This window comes from Salarias fasciatus, chromosome 20, assembly GCF_902148845.1.
Source record: "Salarias fasciatus chromosome 20, fSalaFa1.1, whole genome shotgun sequence".
NCBI classification, from domain to species: domain Eukaryota; kingdom Metazoa; phylum Chordata; class Actinopteri; order Blenniiformes; family Blenniidae; genus Salarias; species Salarias fasciatus.
The window spans coordinates 2,357,466-2,380,305 of NC_043764.1; the positions used below are offsets into that span (position 1 = coordinate 2,357,466).

A 22,840-nucleotide genomic window follows, 5' to 3' on the forward strand; every position below is an offset into this window, starting at 1 on the left:
GATTTATACAGGTTTTGGCGCTATTCTCCGACTAGTGGAAGCGGGAGAACAGCGCCATCTGCAGTCCGACTTCTTGAGTACAGCATCCCAGGTGTGTGAAAGCAGAAAGGCCCCCTCATCCCGGTGAACTGTCTCGGGGGCACGTTTCCGAATTTCAATAGCCTCTTTTATCCAGATTTATAATGTCCATTTACACAGAAACACAGAGTGATGTAGTTAGCATGCCGGACCACAAGTTGGTGCTGTAGTTTGTTTCTGTAATGAAACCACACACACACATGCTGCAGAGAACAGTACACTCAAAACATTAACAATGGGAGAACACTTTCATCCAACTCACCACCACCAGGGTCTGTTGGGAACGTCTGGTGGAACCCTCTGTCAGCAGGGTTTTCAACTCCCACCTCCGGGAGAGCTTCTCTCATGTCCCGAGGGAGGTTGGAGACATTGAGTCCGAGTGGACCATGTTCTCCACCTCCATTGTCGAAGCAGCTGCTCGGAGCTGTGGTCGTAAGGTCTGCGGTGCCTGTCGTGGCGGCAACCCCCGAACCCGGTGGTGGACACCGGAAGTAAGGGCTGCCGTCAAGCTGAAGAAGGAGTCCTATCGAGCCTTGCTGGCTCATGGGACTCCCGAAGCAGCTGACGGGTACCGGCAGGCCAAGCGAACTGCAGCCCGAGCAGTTGTGGAGGCAAAAACTCGGGTCTGGGAGGAGTTCGGGGAGGCCATGGAGGAGGACTATCGGTCAGCCTCGAAGAAATTCTGGCAAACCGTCCGGCGCCTCAGGAGGGGAAAGCAGGTCTCCGCCAACACTGTTTACAGTCAAGGTGGGGAGTTGCTGACCTCAACTGGGGATATCATAGGACGGTGGAAGGAATACTTCGAGGACCTCCTCAATCCCGTCGCCACGTCTTCCGTGGAGGAAGCAGAGGCTGAGGTCTCAGAGGTGGACTCGTCCATCACCCAAGCTGAAGTCACCGAGGTGGTTGGTAAGCTCCTCGGTGGCAAGGCACCGGGGGTGGATGAGATTCGCCCTGAGTACCTCAAGTCTCTGGATGTGCAGGGACTGTCTTGGTTGACACGTCTCTGCAACATCGCGTGGCGGTCGGGGATGGTGCCTCTGGATTGGCAGACCGGGGTGGTGGTCCCCCTGTTTAAAAAGGGGGACCGGAGGGTGTGCTCCAACTATAGGGGAATCACACTCCTCAGCCTCAGCCTCCCCGGGAAAGTCTATTCCAGGGTACTGGAGAGGAGGATCCGACCGATAGTCGAACCTCGGATTCAGGAGGAACAATGCGGTTTTCGTCCTGGTCGTGGAACAGTGGACCAGCTCTATACCCTTCATAGGGTGCTCGAGGGTTCGTGGGAGTTTGTCCAACCAGTCCACATGTGTTTTGTGGATTTGGAGAAGGCATTCGACCGCGTCCCTCGTGGTGTCTTGTGGGGGGTGCTCCGGGAATACGGAGTCCGGGGCCCCTTGTTAAGGGCCGTCCGGTCTTTGTATGACCGGAGTAGGAGTCTGGTCCGCATTGCCGGCAGTAAGTCGGACCTGTTCCCGGTGCATGTTGGACTCCGGCAGGGCTGCCCTTTGTCACCGGTTTTGTTCATCATTTTTATGGACAGAATTTCTAGGTGCAGCCAGGGGTCTGAGGGGGTCCGGTTCGGGGACCACAGGATTTCATCTCTGCTTTTTGCAGATGATGTTGTCCTGTTGGCTTCATCGAACCAGGACCTACAGCATGCACTGGGGCGGTTCGCAGCCGAGTGTGAAGCGACAGGAATGAGGATCAGCACCTCCAAATCCGAGGCCATGGTCCTCGACCGGAACAAGGTGGCTTGCCCTCTCCAGGTAGGTGGAGAGACCCTAGCCCAGGTGGAGGAGTTTAAGTATCTTGGGGTCTTGTTCACGAGTGGGGGACGGATGGAGCGTGAGATTGACAGGCGGATCGGTGCAGCGTCTGCAGTGATGTGGTCGTTGTATCGGTCCGTTGTGGTGAAGAGGGAGCTGAGCCGAAAGGCGAAGCTCTCGATTTACCGGTCAATCTACGTTCCCACCCTCACCTATGGTCATGAACTTTGGGTCATGACCGAAAGGACAAGATCCCGGATACAAGCGGCCGAAATGAGCTTCCTCCGTAGGGTGGCTGGGCACTCCCTTAGAGATAGGGTGAGGAGCTCAGTCACCAGGGAGGAGCTCGGAGTAGAGCCGCTTCTCCTCCACATCGAGAGGGGCCAGCTGAGGTGGCTCGGGCATCTGTTCAGGATGCCTCCTGGACGCCTCCCTGGGGAGGTTTTCCGGGCATGTCCCACCGGGAGGAGACCCCGGGGAAGACCCAGGACACGCTGGAGAGACTATGTCTCTCGGCTGGCCTGGGAACGCCTTGGGATCCTCCCGGAAGAGCTGGAGGAAGAGTCTGGGGACAGGGAAGTCTGGGCATCCCTGCTGAGACTGCTGCCCCCGCGACCCGGCCCCGGATAAGCGGCTGAAGATGGATGGATGGATGGAACACTTTCATTTAGGACAGGGAGATAGATAGAGAGACAGAAATGACAGGACTGAGAAGGGAGAAAGTGTAGTAGACATCGTTTCCTGACAAAAAGACGAAGTGATGTTCTGTGCTCCTCTTTCAAAGAAGAAACTGAGTCGCTTTCTTATAAAACTGCAAATATTGCCGTGTCCACGGAGATCGCTCCGCATGCTGCCATGGTTTTCGAACTTTTTCGAGCTTCCGGCTGTCGTCACGTCTTTCGTCACGTCCGCTCCTCCCGCAGCTCCGCCTCTTTCCCCTGATTGGGCCGGTGAAATTTTCACAGAGTGAAACCATTGGTCTGTGGAGCGCTGCAAGATGGGATCTGCAGGATTTAGGAACTGAATCAGGCCCATCTGCTGTGCAAGGTTACCACTCGGCAACACTCTGTAACAAATACAAGATACTTTTTTTAAATCATGAAATGTTTTAAATCATTGGTTCTTGTTAAAGATTGTATAGTTTTGATCAGAAGAAAGACATTGTCTGACACATTTCAGTATCCATCCATTTCTGTATTCTTTTATTGTCATTACAACTGAATGTCACCAGAAGGCGCTGTGGAGCGCAGTGAGGTCTCCGTATGCAGAGTGGAGAATCGTGACCTTCGGGAGCATCTCAGGAGACAAACGGGAAGAATGACTGAAAGTGTGGGAAAAAATAATGCTTCAAGAAGAAAGAAGGAACCAGAGCTCATTCCTCTCTCGGTGCTCAGCCAGCGAAGCATTGTTTTGCCGGTTTATTTTGTGGAAGTAGTTTTAGTTGTAGTAGCAGCTTTTTTTTTTTTTAAATTTGCCAATTGTCTTGATTTTCCTTGCAGCTAATTATTGTTTTGTCTATGTGACAAAACGTCTGTTTATGGTCGATACCAAGAATGACATAATAAATTAATCAATTTCGGAAGCTACTTGTGTCTGTCGTTACCTGGAGGAACTGTCGCGAAAACCTGTTAGTTTCAATCAGCATTCAAAGAAAAAGAAACATTTTACAGCGAACAACAGCTTAATTACAGCAACAAAAAGGTTATAGGTTGAATCTCAAAGTTTAATATGCCTACCCTTCTTTACAAGGAGGAGAAAAAAAATTGAAAGTAATGGTCTGAGTTGTCAAATAAACAGTAACATAACCAAAAAATCATTAAATCCAACAAAAAAAAAATTATAATATGTAAGCTACATGAAATAAAGAGAAAAAAACTCTCAGAGGTCAGTGCAATCTACAGTTACAGGTTTTAAAAACTCCTCTTTCGTTCTGATTTTGATATTTTCTTAGAGCTATAGTTTAAAAAAAAAAAATCGCTGTGGAAAGTGAGCAACATGTTTTTAATTGTTCTTCATGCGTTCCACTGTTGACACCTCTGATAGAAACTCATCTCAGTTTTATAGTTGTTCTCACGTTGGCTTGTTTTTAAAATCCTGTTTCCGTCAGATTAGAACCGGTCTCTGTGAGGACATGCAGCCTCTCCGGCCAGTTTTAAGATTACATTCAACCAATGAATTCACCTTTTGAACTGAAGGCATAACATGCGTTTTCCCATGTGTGTGTTTTCTCTCCTTTTAACATTGTTTGCGATTACAAAATTAACTTAAATTACAGCTTTGATGCTCAACTTAAATACACTTAAAATTACTTTTTATATTCCTTCTGAATACATTTTAAGCATTCCATCACATGTAAAAAAAGTGATCAGGCATTTCACAGTGCAAAAGTCTCACAAAGTGCTCATTTCAGTGATACTGAGCAATTAAATGTGAATTTCTTAATGAGACCATTAAATTAATGCTTCAAACTACAAAATACATCCTTAATTGCAGCAAGCAATTACCAAGGGAGTTTTCACAGGAGAGACTTGGCTGTGAAGTGCTTCATCGATGGTTCTCCACCATGTAAACCAGACTTGAAAGCATTCTATCATGAGTTTGACTGTGAAATATCTACTTTTCAAACCTTTTTTTTTTTTTTTTTTTTCATTTTTACTCTCACAAGGAAGCATGGAAGGTGCTCAGTCCAAGCATTTGAGATGTCAGGCTGCTTCACTAGTTTAGCCTACTACTTCCTGTTTGACAGAAAATAAACTTCTGGTTTATTTTAACTCATCCTCCGCCGAAGCTCAAGTCACCAAGGTGGTTGGTAAGCCCCTCGGTGGCAAGACATTGGGGGTGGTAGAGATTCACCCTGACTATCTGGAGTCTCTGGACGTGCAGAGACAGCCTTGGTTGACATGTCTCTGTAACATCGCATGGTGGGCGGACTCAGTGCTTCTGGATTGTCAGACTGGGGTTCAGGTTCCCCACTGGTATCTAGGGTCTTGTTCACTATTGGGGGGAGGATGGAACAGACAGGCAGTGACGACTGCAGATCCTGTCCATTGTGTCGGTCCATCATGGTGAAGAGAGAGCTGAGACGAAAGGCAAAGCTCTTGATTCACGGGTCAGTCTACGTTCTCACGCTCACTTATGGTCATGAGCTCTGGGTCATGACCGAAAAGACAACATCCCGAATAGAAGCAGCCAAAACGAGCTTCCTTCATAGGCTGGCTGCGTGCTCCCTTAGAGACAGAGTGAGGACCAGGAGAGTCCACATAGAGATAAGCGAGCTGGGGTGGCTCGGGCATCTGTTCAGGATGCCTCCCTGGGGAGGGGCTTCGGGCATGTCCCACCAGGAGGAGGCTCCGGGGAAGACCGAGGACATGCTTCCGAGACTGTCTCTGGCCTGGGAATGCGTCGGGAACCTCCAGTGGACCCAGTGGAACCCCTGGAGGAAGAGATGGAGGAAGTGTCTGGGGACAGGAATTCTGGACATCCCTGCTTAGACTGCTGCCCCCGCGACCCGGTCCCAGATAAACGGTGGAAAATGGATGGATGGTGTCAATTCATGAAGGGTGCTTCAAATCTGTGCTCGAACAAGCTTCACCTGTCTTCTACTCTTTGGTGAAGAATGTCCATACAGGTGGTGGTTGTCTGAAGGCATAATGTAACTGATGAGGAGAGAACTGGTTGTCATGACTGAGCTGGAGTCATCAGAGGAAGTCGTCAGCAGCAGCTCCATCGCTTTGTGGCGTTGCCAGACGGAAGATCGACGATGTTTTCCTTTCTGGACAGCAGCTGGTCCTCACGGGCCTGAACTGACAGGATCTCCTGCACCAACCTCCTGAAACACAGAAGATTCCTCCTGTTCAGCGACGTGACTCCACTCAGTCACCGTGATTCACCTGAGCTGAATCTGATTTCCTGTCATGGTTCACACCACAGGCCGTTCTCTCAGCTGTTCACCTGACAACACTGTCCTGACAAGGTGACAGTTTAAATGGACAAAATTTAAACTCTTTCAGCCACCATGTGGAGTTACATTTGCTTGTGTTGCTTTCTTTCCTGTCTCTCTAAACGTATTGCTGTTTGAAGGTCTCAGTAAGTATCAACCCTTGGTGAAGTACTGGCTCAAAGCAGTGTATTGAAAATATTCAAGTGTTGTAGAATCTTATTTCTTTCTCAAGAAACAAAATCATGTGTGAAATATACAGTTGAATCTCTTACATATTTTTTAAACTGACCCAAATCACACATATTTCACAATTTCTATTTCAAATAAGGCTGTAAATGGACCCTGTGACCAAAATGAATATAATCTCTACATTACTGAATATTGTGGTACACTATAGTGTGTCAAAACAATGAAAATACAGTGATGCGCCGTTTACACAACAAAGTTCCAAGTGAAAACTCTTTCATTTGAGAAAAGTTTCGTGTTTACAAGACAATGTTTTGAAAACATTGTCACTAGTGGGTGCCGTTGGTTGTTTTTGTAATGAAATGACACATACCGTAAATCCTCTAATAGTGACCAGTATTCCATTAAAAGCCCGTCTCCTTTAATGACCGGTGCGTCTTCGTAGAAAGCTCCTAAAAGCCGCCTCCAAATATAAGCTTGTTTATTTGTCTTTTCTTTTTCTCGGTGAAGCGCTACAGCGCCGTACTGACAGTAGTCTGTGCTACAGCGCCAGTCCTCCTGCTGTGGCCACTGTGTGTATTACACGCGTCCGGTAAAAATGGCGGAGGGACAGAAAACATTAAACTGGATGTTGTGATTTAATTTTTTTCACATTGATTGAAAAAATAAATGAGCTCAGTACATTTTACTGGGTTCAAACTGACGCTAAAAATCTTTCAGCTCTTTTTGAAAATTGTAAAATACAAGCCTCTCTCTTATACATGCCTCCTTCCATTAAAGGTGCTGTAGGCAGGATTTTGCTAGTCAGTGCTAATTTTTCTGTGTTTTCTTTGGATTAAATGTTAGAGTATCCATTGATAATCCTTTAGGAGTGTAGCATAATTGCACTATTGCGAGGGCGCAGTATTTCCATCTGTCTCTGTTCTGAGCTGAAAAGGAATCTCGACCGCTCCAGGTATCTTTGACCAATCAGAAGAGCCCCTGAGGCTCTATCCTGATTGGTCGAGGGGGCGCCGCTTTAAAGCTCTGTTTCTCGTGAACGCACACGAGGAAGTCCAGGCCCGCATATTTACCTGCTTCATCGGACATAACATCATCAAAACTCCCCGGAGGACACCGTCTGTTTCTACTGTAGTTCTTAAAAAAAGGCTTTGACCCCAGGCCCGCCGTGAAAAGCTCACAGGTGAATCAACCCGCCGGGGCAGGCGGCCGTGACACTGCCGGCCCCGACTACGGGTTTCAAATCGCTATCTTGGATGGGTCAAATCGCCATCTTGTGAAGGTAATCCTGCCTACAGCACATTTAACAGCCTGATGCAGCTACAGTTGAGACAAATAAAAGCCCCGGCTACGAGAAGAGGATTTACAGTAATGCAATCTTAACATTAACAATGGACGAACACGGATATTTGCATAGAAAGACCACCAAGTTGGACTGTTATTACGGTGACTGTCAACTGTAAAACTATCAGGTCCAGGGGAATATGGACTGGGAGTGATGGCAGTTTCAAAAGTCTACATGGAAATGGAGTTGCAGCGTTATCAAAACTTTGCATTTTCAGCGGCTCCGATCAATTGTATAATGTAAAGGAAACTCCACAACCCGAAAGTTTTGTGTTTTCACTTGAACAGGTTGTCATGTAAATAATGTAGCAGCAGTTGAATCTGATGGAATTCATCACTTTTTCACCACGACGGACAATAAAAGATGGACCAGCGACTGAACCTCATGGCTTCATCAACGTTCCTGTTGTCTCTGACTGAGGTCTCCATCCAGGCGAAGAAGCCGTTGTTCTTGCTGAACTCGGCGATGCTGTCTGCTGTCACCACCCGCTCAGGAAGGTCACACTGTGGACAGACGGGGCAGAAGGGCAGCTGAGTCATTCAGGACAATCAGTGAAACCTCTGAGTCAAGCTGCTCTTGTGAATTCATTGCAAATTCTTCAAAAATTCAACAAGAACTTAAAGTGTTTTCGGAGCAGCTCAGTGGAACTTTGCTCAGCAGTCAGGCTGAAGGCTGCCTTGATTCATCATTCATGGCAAATGGACAACAGTGAGACGACACTTTTACACAGTATATCGCATTCATCCATTCACAGACACATTAAAACACCAGTGGAGGCATTTTTCAGAGGACCGCTCTACCGGCCGAGCCAACTGAAACGCTCCGCTTCACCTTGTTGGCCAGCAGGATGCAGGGGATGGGAGCTCCGCTGGGCAGCGTGGCCTTGTTGTCCAGGTCCTGCTTCCGCTGGAGACACCTGATGAAGCTGGACGAGTTGGTGACGTCAAACATCACAACGCAGCCCAGCGCCGCTTTATAAAAGACCCTGTTGAGGGGAATGAACCGCTCCTGGCCTGAACAGAGGACAGAAGGTTCAGCATGTCCTCCATTCATGCGTCCATCTGTTCACTGAAAAAGTGTCTCCTACCTGCAATGTCCCACATTTGCAGTCTGACTGTCTCTTTGTCTGACCACTGCAGCACCTTCATCAAAAAGTCCACTGGAAAACAAAGTACAAGATGAATGTTCACATAGCTGAAGTTCTGTCAGAGGGAGGAAGATGCTCTATAATCTAGAGGTAACCTTGCATAGCAGATGGGCCTGCCTGATTCAGTTCCTAAATCCAAATATTTCCGTGGCGGACATATGAAACTGTCCATCTGGCGTGTCAGGTTAATCTAGAGGAGGATCCCCTGTGAATGTTGTAATGCTTCATAAAATACGTAGATTTATAAACTACTGATGAGAAGAAGTAGCAACAAAGCTGGTACTGTGTGTATAATGAGAACGGCTGGGGCCAAGGCGAGCCGTGAGGAGCGAGGCTCAGTGGGGACCGGTGCAAAAGCTCCATCAGAGCCGCCGTGTGTTCCTGAAGATGCCAAACAAGCAGCGCAGCATGCTGTGTGTTATGAGCACGCTGCCAGCTGTGCACGTCGTCGGTTCCGTGCGTGCTACACCAGCTTTACTAAAGCGTGCCGTGCACCTGCACTGTGTAAACTCACTTAAAGTCTACCAAACTGGCAACCTGTGCAGTACTCTCAGGGGGGAGGGGGGAAATGCCATGTGATGGAATATTACTTACTGCTGTTAGCATGGAAACAGGCTAGTGCTAAGCTGCTATGTTGCCAGTTCATTCATTCATCATTCGGTGATTTTCCTCCAGTAACTTAAGTCAAACAGCAGCACAGGAGCAGAATTTCTTCCTGTCGTTGTAAAAGCGCAGAGTAACTGTTCAACCAGATTATATGAGGGTGAAGAAAGAACGGAGATTCTGTGGTTTCCTGAAGAGGAAGAGTGATTTCACTCAGCCTTACCTCCCAACGACATCTTGTACGTCTCCTTGAACTTCCCGCTGACGTATCGATGTATAAAAGACGTTTTTCCTACTGCCGCGTCGCCAACAATCAGGATTTTCATCAAGTGCTCCTTCATTTCTCTGCGCTGTTCAGTCCACAGCTGGGTGATTTCAGCTGATCAAAGTTCAACCTTCAGCTCAGGAAATGCTATTTATGAGTCTTCAACCTTAGAACTTGGTGCCGACGTGAACAGACGAAGAAAACGTGTTGAGACTGTGAAAGCTGCCTCAGATCAGCTGAGATGTGATGATCGTAGCGCCAGCTGTGTGCAGACGGGCTCCCAGGATCTGGTTTTACTTTCTGTTAGGAGGGACGTAGACCGAGTCATAAATACCTAAGTGACAGAAACCACGCCTGCTTGAAAAATGAAAACATTATGAAAACTCAGAACACAGACAGGGGATCGCTCTTCCACCATTTTCACTGTTAGATACGGATGAGTGTAAAAACCTGCTGTGATGAGCTCAGGGGCGTTGAACCTGCAGCTCTGGAGTCACATGTGGCTCTGTAGACCTTCTTTGATTTGTTTTTCGATGAGACGAGACTCATGATGGATTCGTGTGAAGGCTCCGTCGCCAGATAAACCAAAGCTAAGCTGGGATCAAATTCTGGCTGTGTCAGAATTTCGGGGCGATGGAGGGACTGCTGCTGCGATCCATGGCTTTGTTTTCTAATGTTTACACGCAGGGCGAGTTTTGTTGGAAAATGGCAGTAAATGCTCATAACATGCAATGCTAACGTAAAAGGCTAGTAGATGCTAACATGTGCGAGTGGATGTGTACACCTGCACAAGGAAAACAAATGAAAAAACAGGATTGTCATGAAAGAAATGTCTGCTGAAGATGAACTAATGCTAACTGCAGTGACTCGACGTGTCCTGGTCTCAGGACAGATGGACTGTGGGGACTGGAACCAGTGGATGAGGACTCAAATGAAGATGGCAGACTGACACCGGAATCTCCTTTATTTAACGGAGACACAAGAGTTCAGTTTATTGCAACGTGTAAAAGAGTGTGTGTGTGTGTGTGTATGTGGGTATGTTTTGACAAAGGGCAGAAAATCAGACTTTTTTTAAATAAATTTATTTAATTCAGAAGTCTGCTTGTTAACAAATGTTTGATGACAAGAGCAGTGGTATTATGCTCAGACGTTTTTCAGTCATTTGAGGACTAAATTTATAAATTTGTTGCATTTTATTTAATGAAAAAAACAAAGACAATAATAAATAGAAAATTGCCCTGTTGGAGTTTTGAAAAGTCTCCTCGATTGTATTTAGTTGTTTACTGACTTCATAGTCTTTGTGGCATAAAATCAATGAATGGGGTTTACCAAGCAGCTGAAACTGAAATGAGTTTCCTCCGTCGGGTGGCGGGACGCTCCCTGAGAGACGGGGAGGAGCTACGTCTCCAGGGTGGAGCTCGGAGTAGAGCCGCTGCTCCTCCACACTGAGAGGAGTCGGTTAGGAATGTCCATAGAGAGGGCGGATGTCTGGAGGCACAAAGTAACTGATGAGGAGAGAACTGGTTGTCATGACTGAGCTGGAGTCATCAGAGGAAGTCGTCAGCAGCAGCTCCGTCGCTTTGTGGCGTTGCCAGACTGAAGATCGACGATGTTTTCCTTTCTGGACAGCAGCTGGTCCTCACGGGCCTGAACTGACAGGATCTCCTGCACCAACCTCCTGAAACACAGAAGATTCCTCCTGTTCAGCGACGTGACTCCACTCAGCCACCGTGATTCACCTGAGCTGAATCTGATTTCCTGTCATGGTTCACACCACAGGCCGTTCTCTCAGCTGTTCACCTGACAACACTGTCCTGACAAGGTGACAGTTTAAATGGACAAAATTTAAACTCCTTAAGCCACCATGTGGAGTTACATTTGCTTAAGTTGCGTTCTCTCCTGTCTCTCTAAACGTATTGCTGTTTGAAGGTCTCAGTAAGTATCAACCCTTTGAGCAATGGCTCAAAGCAGTGCATTGAAAATATTAAAGTGTTGTAGAACCTTATTTATTTCTCGAGAAACAAAATCATGTTGGAATTATACAATTGAAATTCTTACAAATTTTTTTTAAACTGACCGAAATCACACATATTTCATAATTTCTGTCAATAAAGCCTGTAAATGGACCCTGTGACCAAAGTGAATATGATCTCTACATTACTGAAAATTGTCGTACACTATAGTGTTTCATGACGATGAAAATACAGTGATGCGCCGTTTACACAACAAAGTTCCAAGTGAAAATTGTTTCATTTGAGAAAAGTTTCGTGTTCACAAGACAATGTTTTGAAAATGTTGGACCACTACTGCCGTTGGTTGTTTTTGTAATGAAATGACACATAACGCACTCCAAAGATTAACAATGGAGGAACACGGACATTTGTATGGAAAGACCACCAAGTTGGATTTTTATTACGATGACTGCCAACTCCAAAAGCACCAGGTCCAGGGGAATATGGACTGGGAGTGATGGTACTTTCAAAAGTCCACATGGAGATGGAGTTGCAGCGTTATCAAAACTTTGCATTTTGCATTGATTACTTTTTGGAGAACAGTGACAGAAGAAAAACACAGGTGTGCATTACTCACAGAAATTGTGCACAACAGCAGCCCTACAGAAGGTCACAGCTAAAACAATTACCCTCACCTGAAATCAGGACGATGTATCACATTTCTTAGCAAAGTCAAATTCACGTAGGATTAATAATAAGGAAAACAAAACTTTCGGAAGTGTCTCAGTGACAGAACAGTGGCAGTGTTGTCACAGGTTGAGTGGTGCAGTCCTACTGTAATAAATTCCTGACAGCTGTCGTGGTGACGCTGAAGATTCGCTCGTTTAGGAATAGACGGTTTTTGGCAAAGAAGACACACTGGCTTGCTATTTACCTCCAGAAAAGCAAATTCTTCCTCCCATGACGGTTGAACTTTCCTGTGTTCATCACATAACTTTAGTTTAATTTTACCGGTGGCAGCCATGAACTCCACTGTGATCGGTCTTCTTTGAGTCTTTTGTTTTCGGCAGTGAGCAAACAGCCTATTGGCGCATTACCGCCACCAACTGGTACAGCCCCACAATTGCAACACTTATCTGCCTGCTGTCAGGAGGTCAAACACACTGCCCTCTGGTGTCCGCATATCAGAAACGTTTTTTTCCTCATTAAAAGTCGATTTTTTTTTCACTGCTTACAATCAGCCGTGGGCCGCACCGTTACAGCTTGCGGGCCGCATGCGGCCCGCGGGCCGCGGGTTGAGTAGCCCAGATGTAAAGGAAACTCCACAACCCGAAAGTTTTGTGTTTTCACTTGAACAGGTTGTCGTGTAAATAATGTAGCAGCAGTTCAATCTGCTGTATCTTATGACTTCTTCACCACGACGGACAATAAAAGATGGACCAAGGACTGAACCTCATGGCTTCATCAACGTTCCTGTTGTCTCTGACTGAGGTCTCCATCCAGGCGAAGAAGCCGTTGTTCTTGCTGAACTCGGCGATGCTGTCTGCTGTCACCACCCGCTCAGGAAGGTCACACTGTGGAGAGACGGGGCAGAAGGGCAGCTGAGTCATTCAGGACCATCAGTGAAACCTCTGAGTCAAGCTGCTCTTCATCACCTGATGCTACCTACAGGTGACTCCAATGATCTCTCCCCACCCCGCCCCCTGCAGCCAGCTCTCCACCTCCCGGTCTGCCCTGCACCCCAGCTCGGCCACGCCCCCCCACCACACTGTTCTACCTGAACAATCGTTCAGTTGGAATTATATACATCTGTAAAAACCAGTGTTTGTAACCTCACTGGAAATTCTTCAATATGACAAGAACTGAAAGTGTTTCTGGAGCGGCTCAGTGGAACTTTGCTCATTTATTATCCGTGAGCCAGAAGGCTGTGAACAACAGTGAGATGGACCTTTTACACTGTCTATCACATTCACCCATTCACACACACATTCACACACCAGTGGAGGCATTTGTCAGAGGACCGCTCTACCGGCCGAGACAAACTGAAACGCTCCGCTTCACCTTGTTGGCCAGCAGGATGCAGGGGATGGGAGCTCCGCTGGGCAGCGTGGCCTCGTTGTCCAGGTCCTGCTTCCGCTGGAGACACCTGAGGAAGCTGGACGGGTTGGTGACGTCAAACATCAGCACGCAGCCCAGCGCCCCCCGGTAGAAGACCCTGTTTACGGGAATGAAACGATCCTCGCCTGAACAGAGGACAGAAGGTTTGGCGTGTCTTCCTTTTGTTCATCCATCTGTCCACTGAAAGTGTCTCCGACCTGATAGGTCCCAGATTTGCAGTCTGACTGTCTCTTTGTCTGACCACTGCAGCACCTTCATCAAAAAATCCACTGGAAAGGGAAGAAAAAGACGCATCACAGGGAAGGAAAACTAATAACAGCAACAACTCGGTTGAAACCTGCAGACGAGTCGGAGCTAATCTACATTTAAACATGCTTGTTGCTGTTAGCATGGATACAGGCTAACGCTAATGTTAATTCCAGTCATGTTGACAGATCATTCATCCATCATTTTCCTCCAGTACGTTAAGTCATAAAGTACAGGAGCAGAATTTCTTCCTGTCCTTGTAAAATAGCAGAGTGACTGTTTAACCAGGGTGAAGACGGAACAGAGATTCTGTGGTTTCCTGCAGAGGAACAGTGATTCCACTCGGCCTTACCTCCCACTGTCGGCTTGTACGTCGGGCTGAACTGTTCGCTGACGTATCGATGTATGAACGACGTTTTCCCTACTGCCGCATCGCCGACGATCACAATTTTCATCATGTGCTCCTTCATTTCTCTGCTCTGTTCAGTCCACAACGGAGGGATTTCAGCTGATCAGAGTTCAACCTTCAGCTCCGGAAATGTTATTTATGAGTCTTCAAACCTTAGAACTTGATGCCGACGTGAACAGATGAAGAAAAGTTGTTGAGACAGTGAAAGCTGCCTCGGATCAGCTGAGAAGTGATGATCGTAGCTCCAGCTGTGTGCAGACGGACTCCCAGGATCTGGTTTTACTTTCTGTTCAGAAGGACTTAGACTGAGTCATAAATACTTCAGTGAAAGAAACCGCACCTGTGTGGAAAGTGAAAACACTGAAAACTCTGCAAACTTAGAAAGACGGGAGACCACTGTTGCACCACTTGGCCCAGTTTACACGAGTGTTTATTCAATCCGATTGTGTTAAGCACACGTGTGTACATGTACGGCATACAAAGTGATCCACGATGAATTCTCGTTTACAAGGGTCCTAGGTGAAGCAGGTTATGCAGCGTTCTGTGACATGAGCACAAAGTCTCTTGCAGAATTTTGAGGTCTTTAGCTTTTTGACCAGCTGTGTGTTTTAATCTGCTGGATATCTATTTAAAAAATGTTCCAACATCTCCACACTGCAAAAAGTTCTGCTAAAAACGCGTAAAATTATCTATCTATGCAGAAAGTAAATTTTACTCAAAAAGAAATCTTGATATCAGAATTTTAAATCAAGAAATCAGTCTCTCGATCATAAATTCATCTTAAATCAGGTGGGATGAGACATTTTGACTGAAAGCAAGACTAATGAGCTTGATAAGATTTTGAATTTTTCCAGTTTTTGCAGTGCATGATATGCTGCTAAAGGACTGAGGGCTTCCAGCCGGAGCACCGCCCCGCCCAGCGGCACGTCTCCGCCTGCTGGTGTTTCGAATTAACTGGTGTCCGTGTCAACTTGTGACCAACAGATGTTGAAAAACCAACGTTCTTGCAAATGTCGGTTTTCTACAGTTACAATAAATGTATAAGTTTAGAGCCTTTTGTGAGTCTTATTTTAAAGCAACACTAAGGAACTTTTCAACCTTAATAAAACATTTTAATATCTTTTGTGATGATACATCGACTTCCAGCCAGCTGAATGAGCCTCTGTCAGCCTGAGGGCGTCAGTGTTGCTTCACTTGGACTGAGCAGCTGTGAGGAGGGTGGGAGGAACCCTGCTCACTGAAACACTCCACATGTGCGGACTGCTTTACGGCATGCGTCACATCATGATAGAACATTGTTTAGCCACCATTAGATTCATGACCTCGTCGTTATCAGTCCTTCACACAGCCGCTGGAAACAAATGAAGGCGAGTTCAGTCTGACAGCACGCCACCGGGAGCAGCATTTTACCACGCCACGCGCTAGGCCTCATGGGAACTGTAGTATTTGTTCAGGCAAAACACTACCGCTTTGTCCACTGGCGCCGCCAGTGGATTTCTATTTAAAAATTGTTTTTAAATACGTCCAGTTCTTCTTGTTTATGACTTTCCTGCTTCACGTTTACTGCGCACGTCATCACGTCACTACGTACCAGGGAATGCATGCACGGAACGAATAATCTCCTGTGTAATCCTCTCCGCTGCCAAACATTGTCTGTATGAGACACGGAGCGGATTATCGATCAGCGTAGACGACCTCGTACAATCGGATCAGAAATACAATCTGCTCCGAGCGAAGCGGATCCACTCAGTGTTTATCTGAACCTTTTACAATCTGCTTCGCCGACAAGCCGATTATACAGGGTCCATGTAAACGTGGCCTTTGACTGTTTGATCCTAGCGTTGATTTTGGCGTCTTGCTTTGATGTTATTTTAGTCTTGGTTTAGTCGACCAGAACTGATGAAATTTTAGTTTAGTTTTAGTCAATGAAAATTGTATTTTCTTTTCTTTTTAGTATTGCAATTATATTTAACCCAAGCAATATCATGTGATTTCCAAGTATAGAAAACTATACTCAGAAATTACGCTATGTTACGATATGACGAAAACAATTTTTTCTTTTAGTCAAACCAAATTTTAACATATCAATCATATTTATCTTACTATTATATTTTTGAAACCTTCTGAACTCAAGAATACACCAGATGCTCTGGTCAACATATTTTACCAACCAAACCTGTAGGTACACACACATTTATGTGTGTGTGTGTATGTGTGCATATAAATTTAAATAAAAAAATAAAATAGCATCACGACTGACAGAAAAAAATGAATATATTCAAGTTGAACATGCAAAGTGCATGGATGTAATTCAAAACATTAACATGATAAAGTGTGTGTCTGTGTGTGTCTTGCTTTTAAACGAAAACTGAAAACAACATCAGGAACTATAAAAACTGTCACCTCTGGGACTGGATGCCCGTTTTTAAAACTGGCTGCCACGCACGCAAAAACACAAAGATAAAAGGACAAAAACTCAGGTGTCATGTGAGAAATGTCTGGTGAAAATACACCCATGAAGGAGACAGACCCACAGGAACCAGAGACGCACAAACACACAAAATGAAGCGCACATGAGGGGAGCAGGCCTCAAACAGGGAGACACACAGGTGAAGGACATTAGCTGGACGAACACAAGCTGGAAGATGATTGGACAACAGAGACAAGGGGGAAAGACGCAGAGAGCAGCAGACGCAGAACATGGACCGGAAAACAGACGGGGAGCGGAAGACAAAAAACCCGAGGAAGAGAGGGAGGAGCAGGGAGAGAAAGCCAGCAGAGGGAGGACAGCCAGGCCGGGAACAGGGCTAGGACCAGACCACGGACTCTAGACCAGGAACAGGGCTAGGACCAGACCACGGACTCTAGACCAGGAACAGGGCTAGGACCAGACCAGGGACTCTGGACTAGGAGTGATGACACTGTGGAGGACCATTGCTGTTGTCGTCCATCTTCTGAGCATGTGCAGAACAGCTATTTATCAGGGCCGTGATTCTCGTCGTGGTACCGGGACGTCTCCCATCAACACCGAGCCCTGAATGTTTTCAGTGAATCTGAGCAGCGTTTTCCTGGAAACAGATGCCTAAAAGGCCACAGCTTCACTTCAACGTGTTGTTGTAATCAGACAACTGTTCAACATCAGACTGATATAAATAAGCTCCAGGAGTGCTCATTACTGATGTGACTGGAAGTGATCAGCATCGGCGCTTCTCTTCGCCTGTGCTTCACCTGATCAGTTTCTAATGAGTTCTGCTCCAGTCGGGGATGTCAGGGAGAATCATTCCACAGTTTTAACTCCCACTCCACCCATTTCTCCACCCTACCTCTCCCACCTGCTCTCCGTCACAAGAATCCGTCCTCTTCCTCCTCCTCCTCTTCCTCCTCTGTGTTGTGAGGCAGGTGGTGTTGACGACGCGGAGTTTTACTCCTCTGCCAACTGGGCCACTGTATCTGGCTCCAGCCGAAGCTTCATCGTCCTGACTCTCTCGCTCAGTGCTTCTCTTGTTTGTGTGTTTTGGTGTCTTGGGAGTTTTCCCAGTTATCAGTCACAGTTTTGCCGCCAGAAAATGTAAAAATAGTTCCTTTGAAACATGCCAAGATGCTTAAAATAGAAAAACTGGAATGAAATCATTGCTATGGCCTGAAAACGACTGAGATGACATCTTCTATCTACAGTCCATGAAATGTGTTTGCTGCAGGACCGGGCTGGAGGAGAACAGTTTGTTAAAAGGATCCGACTGCACTGTCAAATGTTTATTTAAAATTAGGGGTGTGCGATATGACGATATAAGATCGTTTAGGACTGTAACATAGGGACAATCTCATAAATCAGAAAGATCGTTAAATCATCTCGGGCACGTTCTCCTCCTCGTTCTTTTTTCACTTATATATAATATTTTTTTGGAGTGATGATGTTACCTGAAAGCTTCAGATCATATTAACTAGAGCTGGGCAATGATTAAAATTTGTTAATCGTGATTAATCGCACCCCAATCCTGGAGTTAATCGCGATTAATCGCAATTAAAAGGGCTCATTTGAAGTCAGCCGATTCCATTCAAAATGTGTGTGTGTGTGTTACATAAATGATTTTACAATTCATCAAATATGATTTATAATAGCTTAAAATACCAAGTCTTTACCAAGATTGCCCCCAACACACACACACACACACACACACACACACACACACACACACACACAGGTTTGTATTTCTATCCTTCCATTGACTCCCATTCATGTCTAGCCCCTAACCCTGACCCTTACCCTAACCCTAACCCAAACCACAACACAGCCGAACCCTAAAGAAATGTTTTTGCACTTTTACTTTTTTCAGTAACAACAACATGGTCAAGAAAACACTGTTTCTCCTACTTAGGACCAGAAAAAGGTCCCACAAGGCACATCGTGCAGGTTTTCCTATCCTTGTGGGGACATTTGGGCCCCACAAGTATAGAAAAATGCACGCACGCACGCACACACACACACACACACACACACACACACACACACACACACACACACACACACCCCACCAATAACAGAGCAGATTTAAAATAGAAGTTTCTTATGATCACTCACTTCCTCAAACTTCATCCTCTCTCCAAGACAGCCTAAATTCAGTCACGCCGAATTTTGCCTCATACTGACCTTTATTAAACCAGATTGTGTGTTGAAGGGAAATGTACTTTATTTTGCATATTTTCAGCGCCTGAAAAACACCCAGCTGGCCGAAACGCTTCACCGACAAAACACGCGATTTAAGTTTCACTTTCATTTTCTTCATAGTTGCGCTCCTTATTTCAATTTGTGCCTTAAACCAGCATTTTCCTTGTGATTTTTCTAATAATTCAGCCAAGTTCAATATGTAAAATAATGAGGAATGGACTGTGTTCCACCGCTAAAAGCTCATATGTGTGTTTTTTTGACGCTCAACTGGAGCGTGGTGTGACTCTGGATTTGGGCCACAAAACAGATTAGATTAACGGCGACATTTTTTTCTCGCGCGATAAGACTCTTGCGATAACTCAGCACGTTATTACCGTTAACGGCCCAGCTATAATATTAACTAAATGTTCCCTCTAGTGCAGTTATCCACATACATGATAGATACATGCGGAGCAACATTAATGATGATTAAAAACAAACAAACACAGCCACAGCCACAGCCACTGCGTTCATGTTGACTCAGGGAAGCAAAGGCAGCTAACAGCGAGCGGAGCGCTGTGGAGCTTCTCTACCTGGAGCTGCTGCTGGGTGGAGGCTGTGTCAGGCAGAGCTGGTTTACAGCAGCAGTACGGGATCTACAAGAGACCAGCCGCCTTAGAAACACCCCGAAAAGCTGGAGGGAGGGTCGCTGAAGCTAGCACCGATGCTAACACTAGCTAGCGAGCTACCGCTAGCAGTTCACAAGCTAGCATGAGGGATTTTATATACAACAAATCACAGAAATGTGAAAAGACACTTAGTGAACATACCATGAAGTTAACAGCTGAAACGAACCTTTAGTCTGGTAACTAGTGGAACCTTTGATTTAAAGCGACACTAAGGAACTTTTCAACCTTAATAAAACATTTTAATATCTTTTGTGATGACACATCGACTTACAACGGGTTGAATGACCCCTCTGTCACGGGCTGAGGGCGTCAGTATTGCTTTCACTTGGACTAAGAAACTGTGAGGAGGGTGGTAGGAACCCAGCACACGGCATGCGTCACATTATGATATAATATTGTTTAGCCACCATTAGATTCATTACCTCGTCGCTATCCGTCCTTCACACAGCCACTGGAAACAAATGTAGGCGAGTTCAGTCTGACAGCATGCCACCGGGAGCAGCATTTTACGACGTCACGCACTAGTCCTCATGGGAACTGTAGTATTCCTTTAGGCAAAACACTACCGCTTTTGTCCACTGGCGCCGCCAAAATCAACGGAAACTGAAAGTTCCTTAGTGTTACTTTAATGGGTTATGAGGGGCTGTGTTTCAATGGAGACAGAGCCCTCTAGTGGTCATATAGCGCAACTATTAAAACTTTATCCCATTAAAACTGTGCTAAAAAGCTATTTGATGTTTAGTTTTTTGTGTTACAAAAGTGTACTTTATTGCTCATTATCTTTTGCCTCATTTTTAAAAGGAGATAGAAGCTTAGATCTCTGAACAAAAAAATGTTCTCAAGCAGCTGTATTATTCACTCAAGTTATAGATATTAAAGTTAAATTGTTTTTGTCTTTATCTTTGTGTTCATTGCACATTTTGATTAGAAAAAAAACCTACTATTTAAATTAAAGCCTGTTCCTTTAGCTTAAATTGTCTTTTTTTTTCTTTTAGGGTTTTACGTGTTTAAATATGTTTTATACGTTTTATATGTTTAACATTGGGGGAAAAATGATTAAACTTGCAAATTAGTCTAGAAAAATCAATATAAAAAAGAATTGTGATAAAATCGTGATCGTGACATTGATTTTATAAATCGTGATATGAAATCTTTGCCATATCGCCCACCCCTATTTAAAATGTTTTTTTTTTTTGCTTGTACACATGCTTTTAAAACAGTTTCACAGTGTCGTAAGGAGCACATCTCGATGGGAATAAAGAAAGACCTTACACATCTGTCTGATCTCACGCCTCGTCAATCCAAGGGCTGCTAGAGAAGCCATCAGATAGTCTCTGTTGGACCAACTGTGCGCCTGTCTTTTCTGTCTCCATGTCTGTTTATGAAGGACGACAGCCGGAGCTCCACATTCCATGATCATGTTCAACCAGTGGAAGCAGCAAACAAGACAAGCGAAATAATCATGATGCATTCAAAGAAAGGCAGTGAACGTGTGTGTGGATACAAGAGACGAGATACACCAATTCACATTTTTTAGGGACCATCGTCCCGACAAGAGACACAATGAGACAAATCTGATGGATGAATCAAGCTGGACAGAATCAGGAGTCCTCGCTTCATCACAGGAGTCAAATAAAAACATTGTCAAACAATCAAAAGAAAAGAAAAAAAGAAAACAAAAACAAACAAACAAACAAACAAACAAACAAAAAAAAAAACCCCAGATCAGTCACACTGGAAGAGAAAGAGGTGAAAGGTCATGCTTGGTCCTGGCGTTGTGCTGTTGTTGTTTTTACTGTCATTTTAACTGAACAGACAGACTGATCTGGGCTGAGAGAAAACTTGATCAGAGCTCTACAGAGTGAAAAAGGCTTTCTGTGGTTGGTCTCCTGTGTTTAGCTGCCACCTGGTGGTCATCCGATGAACTGCAGATTCAACCTACATGTTAAAAAAAAATCAAATAAATGTAATTTTGAATCTAATTGAAATGATTATGAAGCTATGAGACTGATGTGAGCAGTTTGGGGACAAGTGCATCAAATTGATATTTTATTTACGGCATTTAAATTGCAGTCACAAGTCAATGAAGATTTATCACTACTAAAGAAATTGGAAATGAAAACTGTAAAGTAATTCCACTGAAGAAAACAGAAGAAGACTATAAATTGACTGAACTCATTCCCTTGAGCTCTTTTAAAACAAGGTTGAGAGCACTTGAGACAGCATGTTTTACATGTCATTTTTGTTCTTAATTTCAATTGTAATTTATTGTAATTTATTACTCTGTAACCCCCAGGACTCCCTTGAAAAAGAGGTTTTTAATGTCAATCTTTCCTGGCTACATATAGGTTAAATAAATAAAGAAATAAATTTAGACAGACACCAAATCAGTAACCACAGGTGTGTTTCTTTCCTCCCACAATTTTTCAAAATTGTAGAAAAGTTTTAATTCACAAACTGAATACATTTATTGACCAATCACAAAGATCCACATCACTGGAATTAAAAATCAGCAGCTCCATAGAAACAAAGAAATGTGGAGTTGGAGGGTTCATTAACATGAAAAAAAGTATTTTTACACAGCAAATCATGGAATATTAATCAATAAACTGCAGTGTGAAAAGTTACTGGAGCAGCAGACAACAGTTTGTGAAGATGGGAGATTTTCTGTCTTCATTCTTTGACATTCATACTCATTCATGAATACCCATTCATACTCTTAATTCATTATTGACATGTCAATAATGTTTGGAATAAAGAGTTTTCTTTTCTTCACACTGCAACTTACCTTATTTGCTGATGACACAAATATTTTCTGTCCAGAGGAGAGTTCAGAGCAGCTCACAGAGCCAAAGAATTTAGAACTGAAGAAATTAAAGGAAGTGGTTTGATTCTACTACACTGTCACTAAATTTAGATCAAAAAAATGTTGTTTGGAAGTCATAGGGGGAGTCGTGACTCTGAAGTTGCCACAGAAGGTGTAAAAGTTGAGAGAGTTACAGAATAAAGTTTCTGGGATAAAAATCGATGAATCGAAGATCTGCAAACATATTTAATCCAAAATATCCAGAAGCATGCACTCGCTGGTTTCCTGAATTCGCTATAAAAATAAAAAGGTGTATAAAAAAATTGCAGCCATATTGGTTAAACTTTAAACGATGTAACATTTTGACACTTATGCTGTGTCAAATGGAAATGACTTCCTGTTTGCTCTTGCTTTGAATCAGAAGGATGGTCTGTGGTTAATGTATCTTAAAATATCTATCTATCTATCTATCTATCTATCTATCTATCTATCTATCTATCTATCTATCAATCTGGGGTAATTCTAACGAGCTTCAGCAGTCTTCTGATGTTGGATGAAGAACAGCCACACAGCTGGAGGTCACGATGTGCCTGATGAATCGGAGAACTGCTGTAATGACTGATGTGGAGTCATGGGAGGAAG

The 22,840-nt window shown here is 44.6% G+C and overlaps 2 protein-coding genes and 1 long non-coding RNA gene across 5 annotated transcripts; 1 reads left to right on the plus strand and 2 right to left on the minus strand.

Moving 5' to 3' along the window:
- Positions 1-4,449: 4,449 nt before the first annotated feature.
- LOC115408203 (ras-related protein Rab-7L1-like) lies at positions 4,450-9,615 on the minus strand. Of its 3 annotated transcripts, XR_003933743.1 has the most exons (6): positions 9,292-9,615; positions 8,406-8,477; positions 8,150-8,331; positions 7,700-7,821; positions 5,440-5,676; positions 4,450-5,280 (listed from the first exon to the last, which is right to left on the minus strand). XR_003933743.1 is itself a non-coding variant. In XM_030118841.1 (5 exons), exons 1-5 carry the CDS (start codon positions 9,407-9,409, stop codon positions 5,559-5,561), a joined length of 612 nt encoding a protein of 203 aa, XP_029974701.1. In that variant the 5' UTR covers positions 9,410-9,615; the 3' UTR covers positions 4,450-5,558. The 3 variants fall into 3 exon arrangements, 2 of the variants coding, with proteins under 2 accessions (XP_029974701.1, XP_029974702.1); XM_030118841.1 differs by having other exon boundaries at positions 4,450-5,676; XM_030118842.1 differs by lacking the exon at positions 9,292-9,615 and adding an exon at positions 9,060-9,135 and having other exon boundaries at positions 4,450-5,676.
- LOC115408216 (uncharacterized) lies at positions 7,357-9,537 on the plus strand. Its single transcript, XR_003933747.1, has 3 exons — positions 7,357-7,477; positions 7,760-7,761; positions 9,527-9,537. It is a non-coding gene; the product is annotated as an uncharacterized LOC115408216 (long non-coding RNA).
- Positions 9,616-10,456: 841 nt separating the features above from the next.
- LOC115408204 (ras-related protein Rab-7L1-like) lies at positions 10,457-14,316 on the minus strand. The gene is made up of 5 exons (XM_030118843.1): positions 14,002-14,316; positions 13,601-13,672; positions 13,347-13,528; positions 12,738-12,859; positions 10,457-11,011 (listed from the first exon to the last, which is right to left on the minus strand). Exons 1-5 carry the CDS (start codon positions 14,117-14,119, stop codon positions 10,894-10,896), a joined length of 612 nt encoding a protein of 203 aa, XP_029974703.1. The 5' UTR covers positions 14,120-14,316; the 3' UTR covers positions 10,457-10,893.
- Between the last annotated feature and the right edge of the window lie 8,524 nt (positions 14,317-22,840).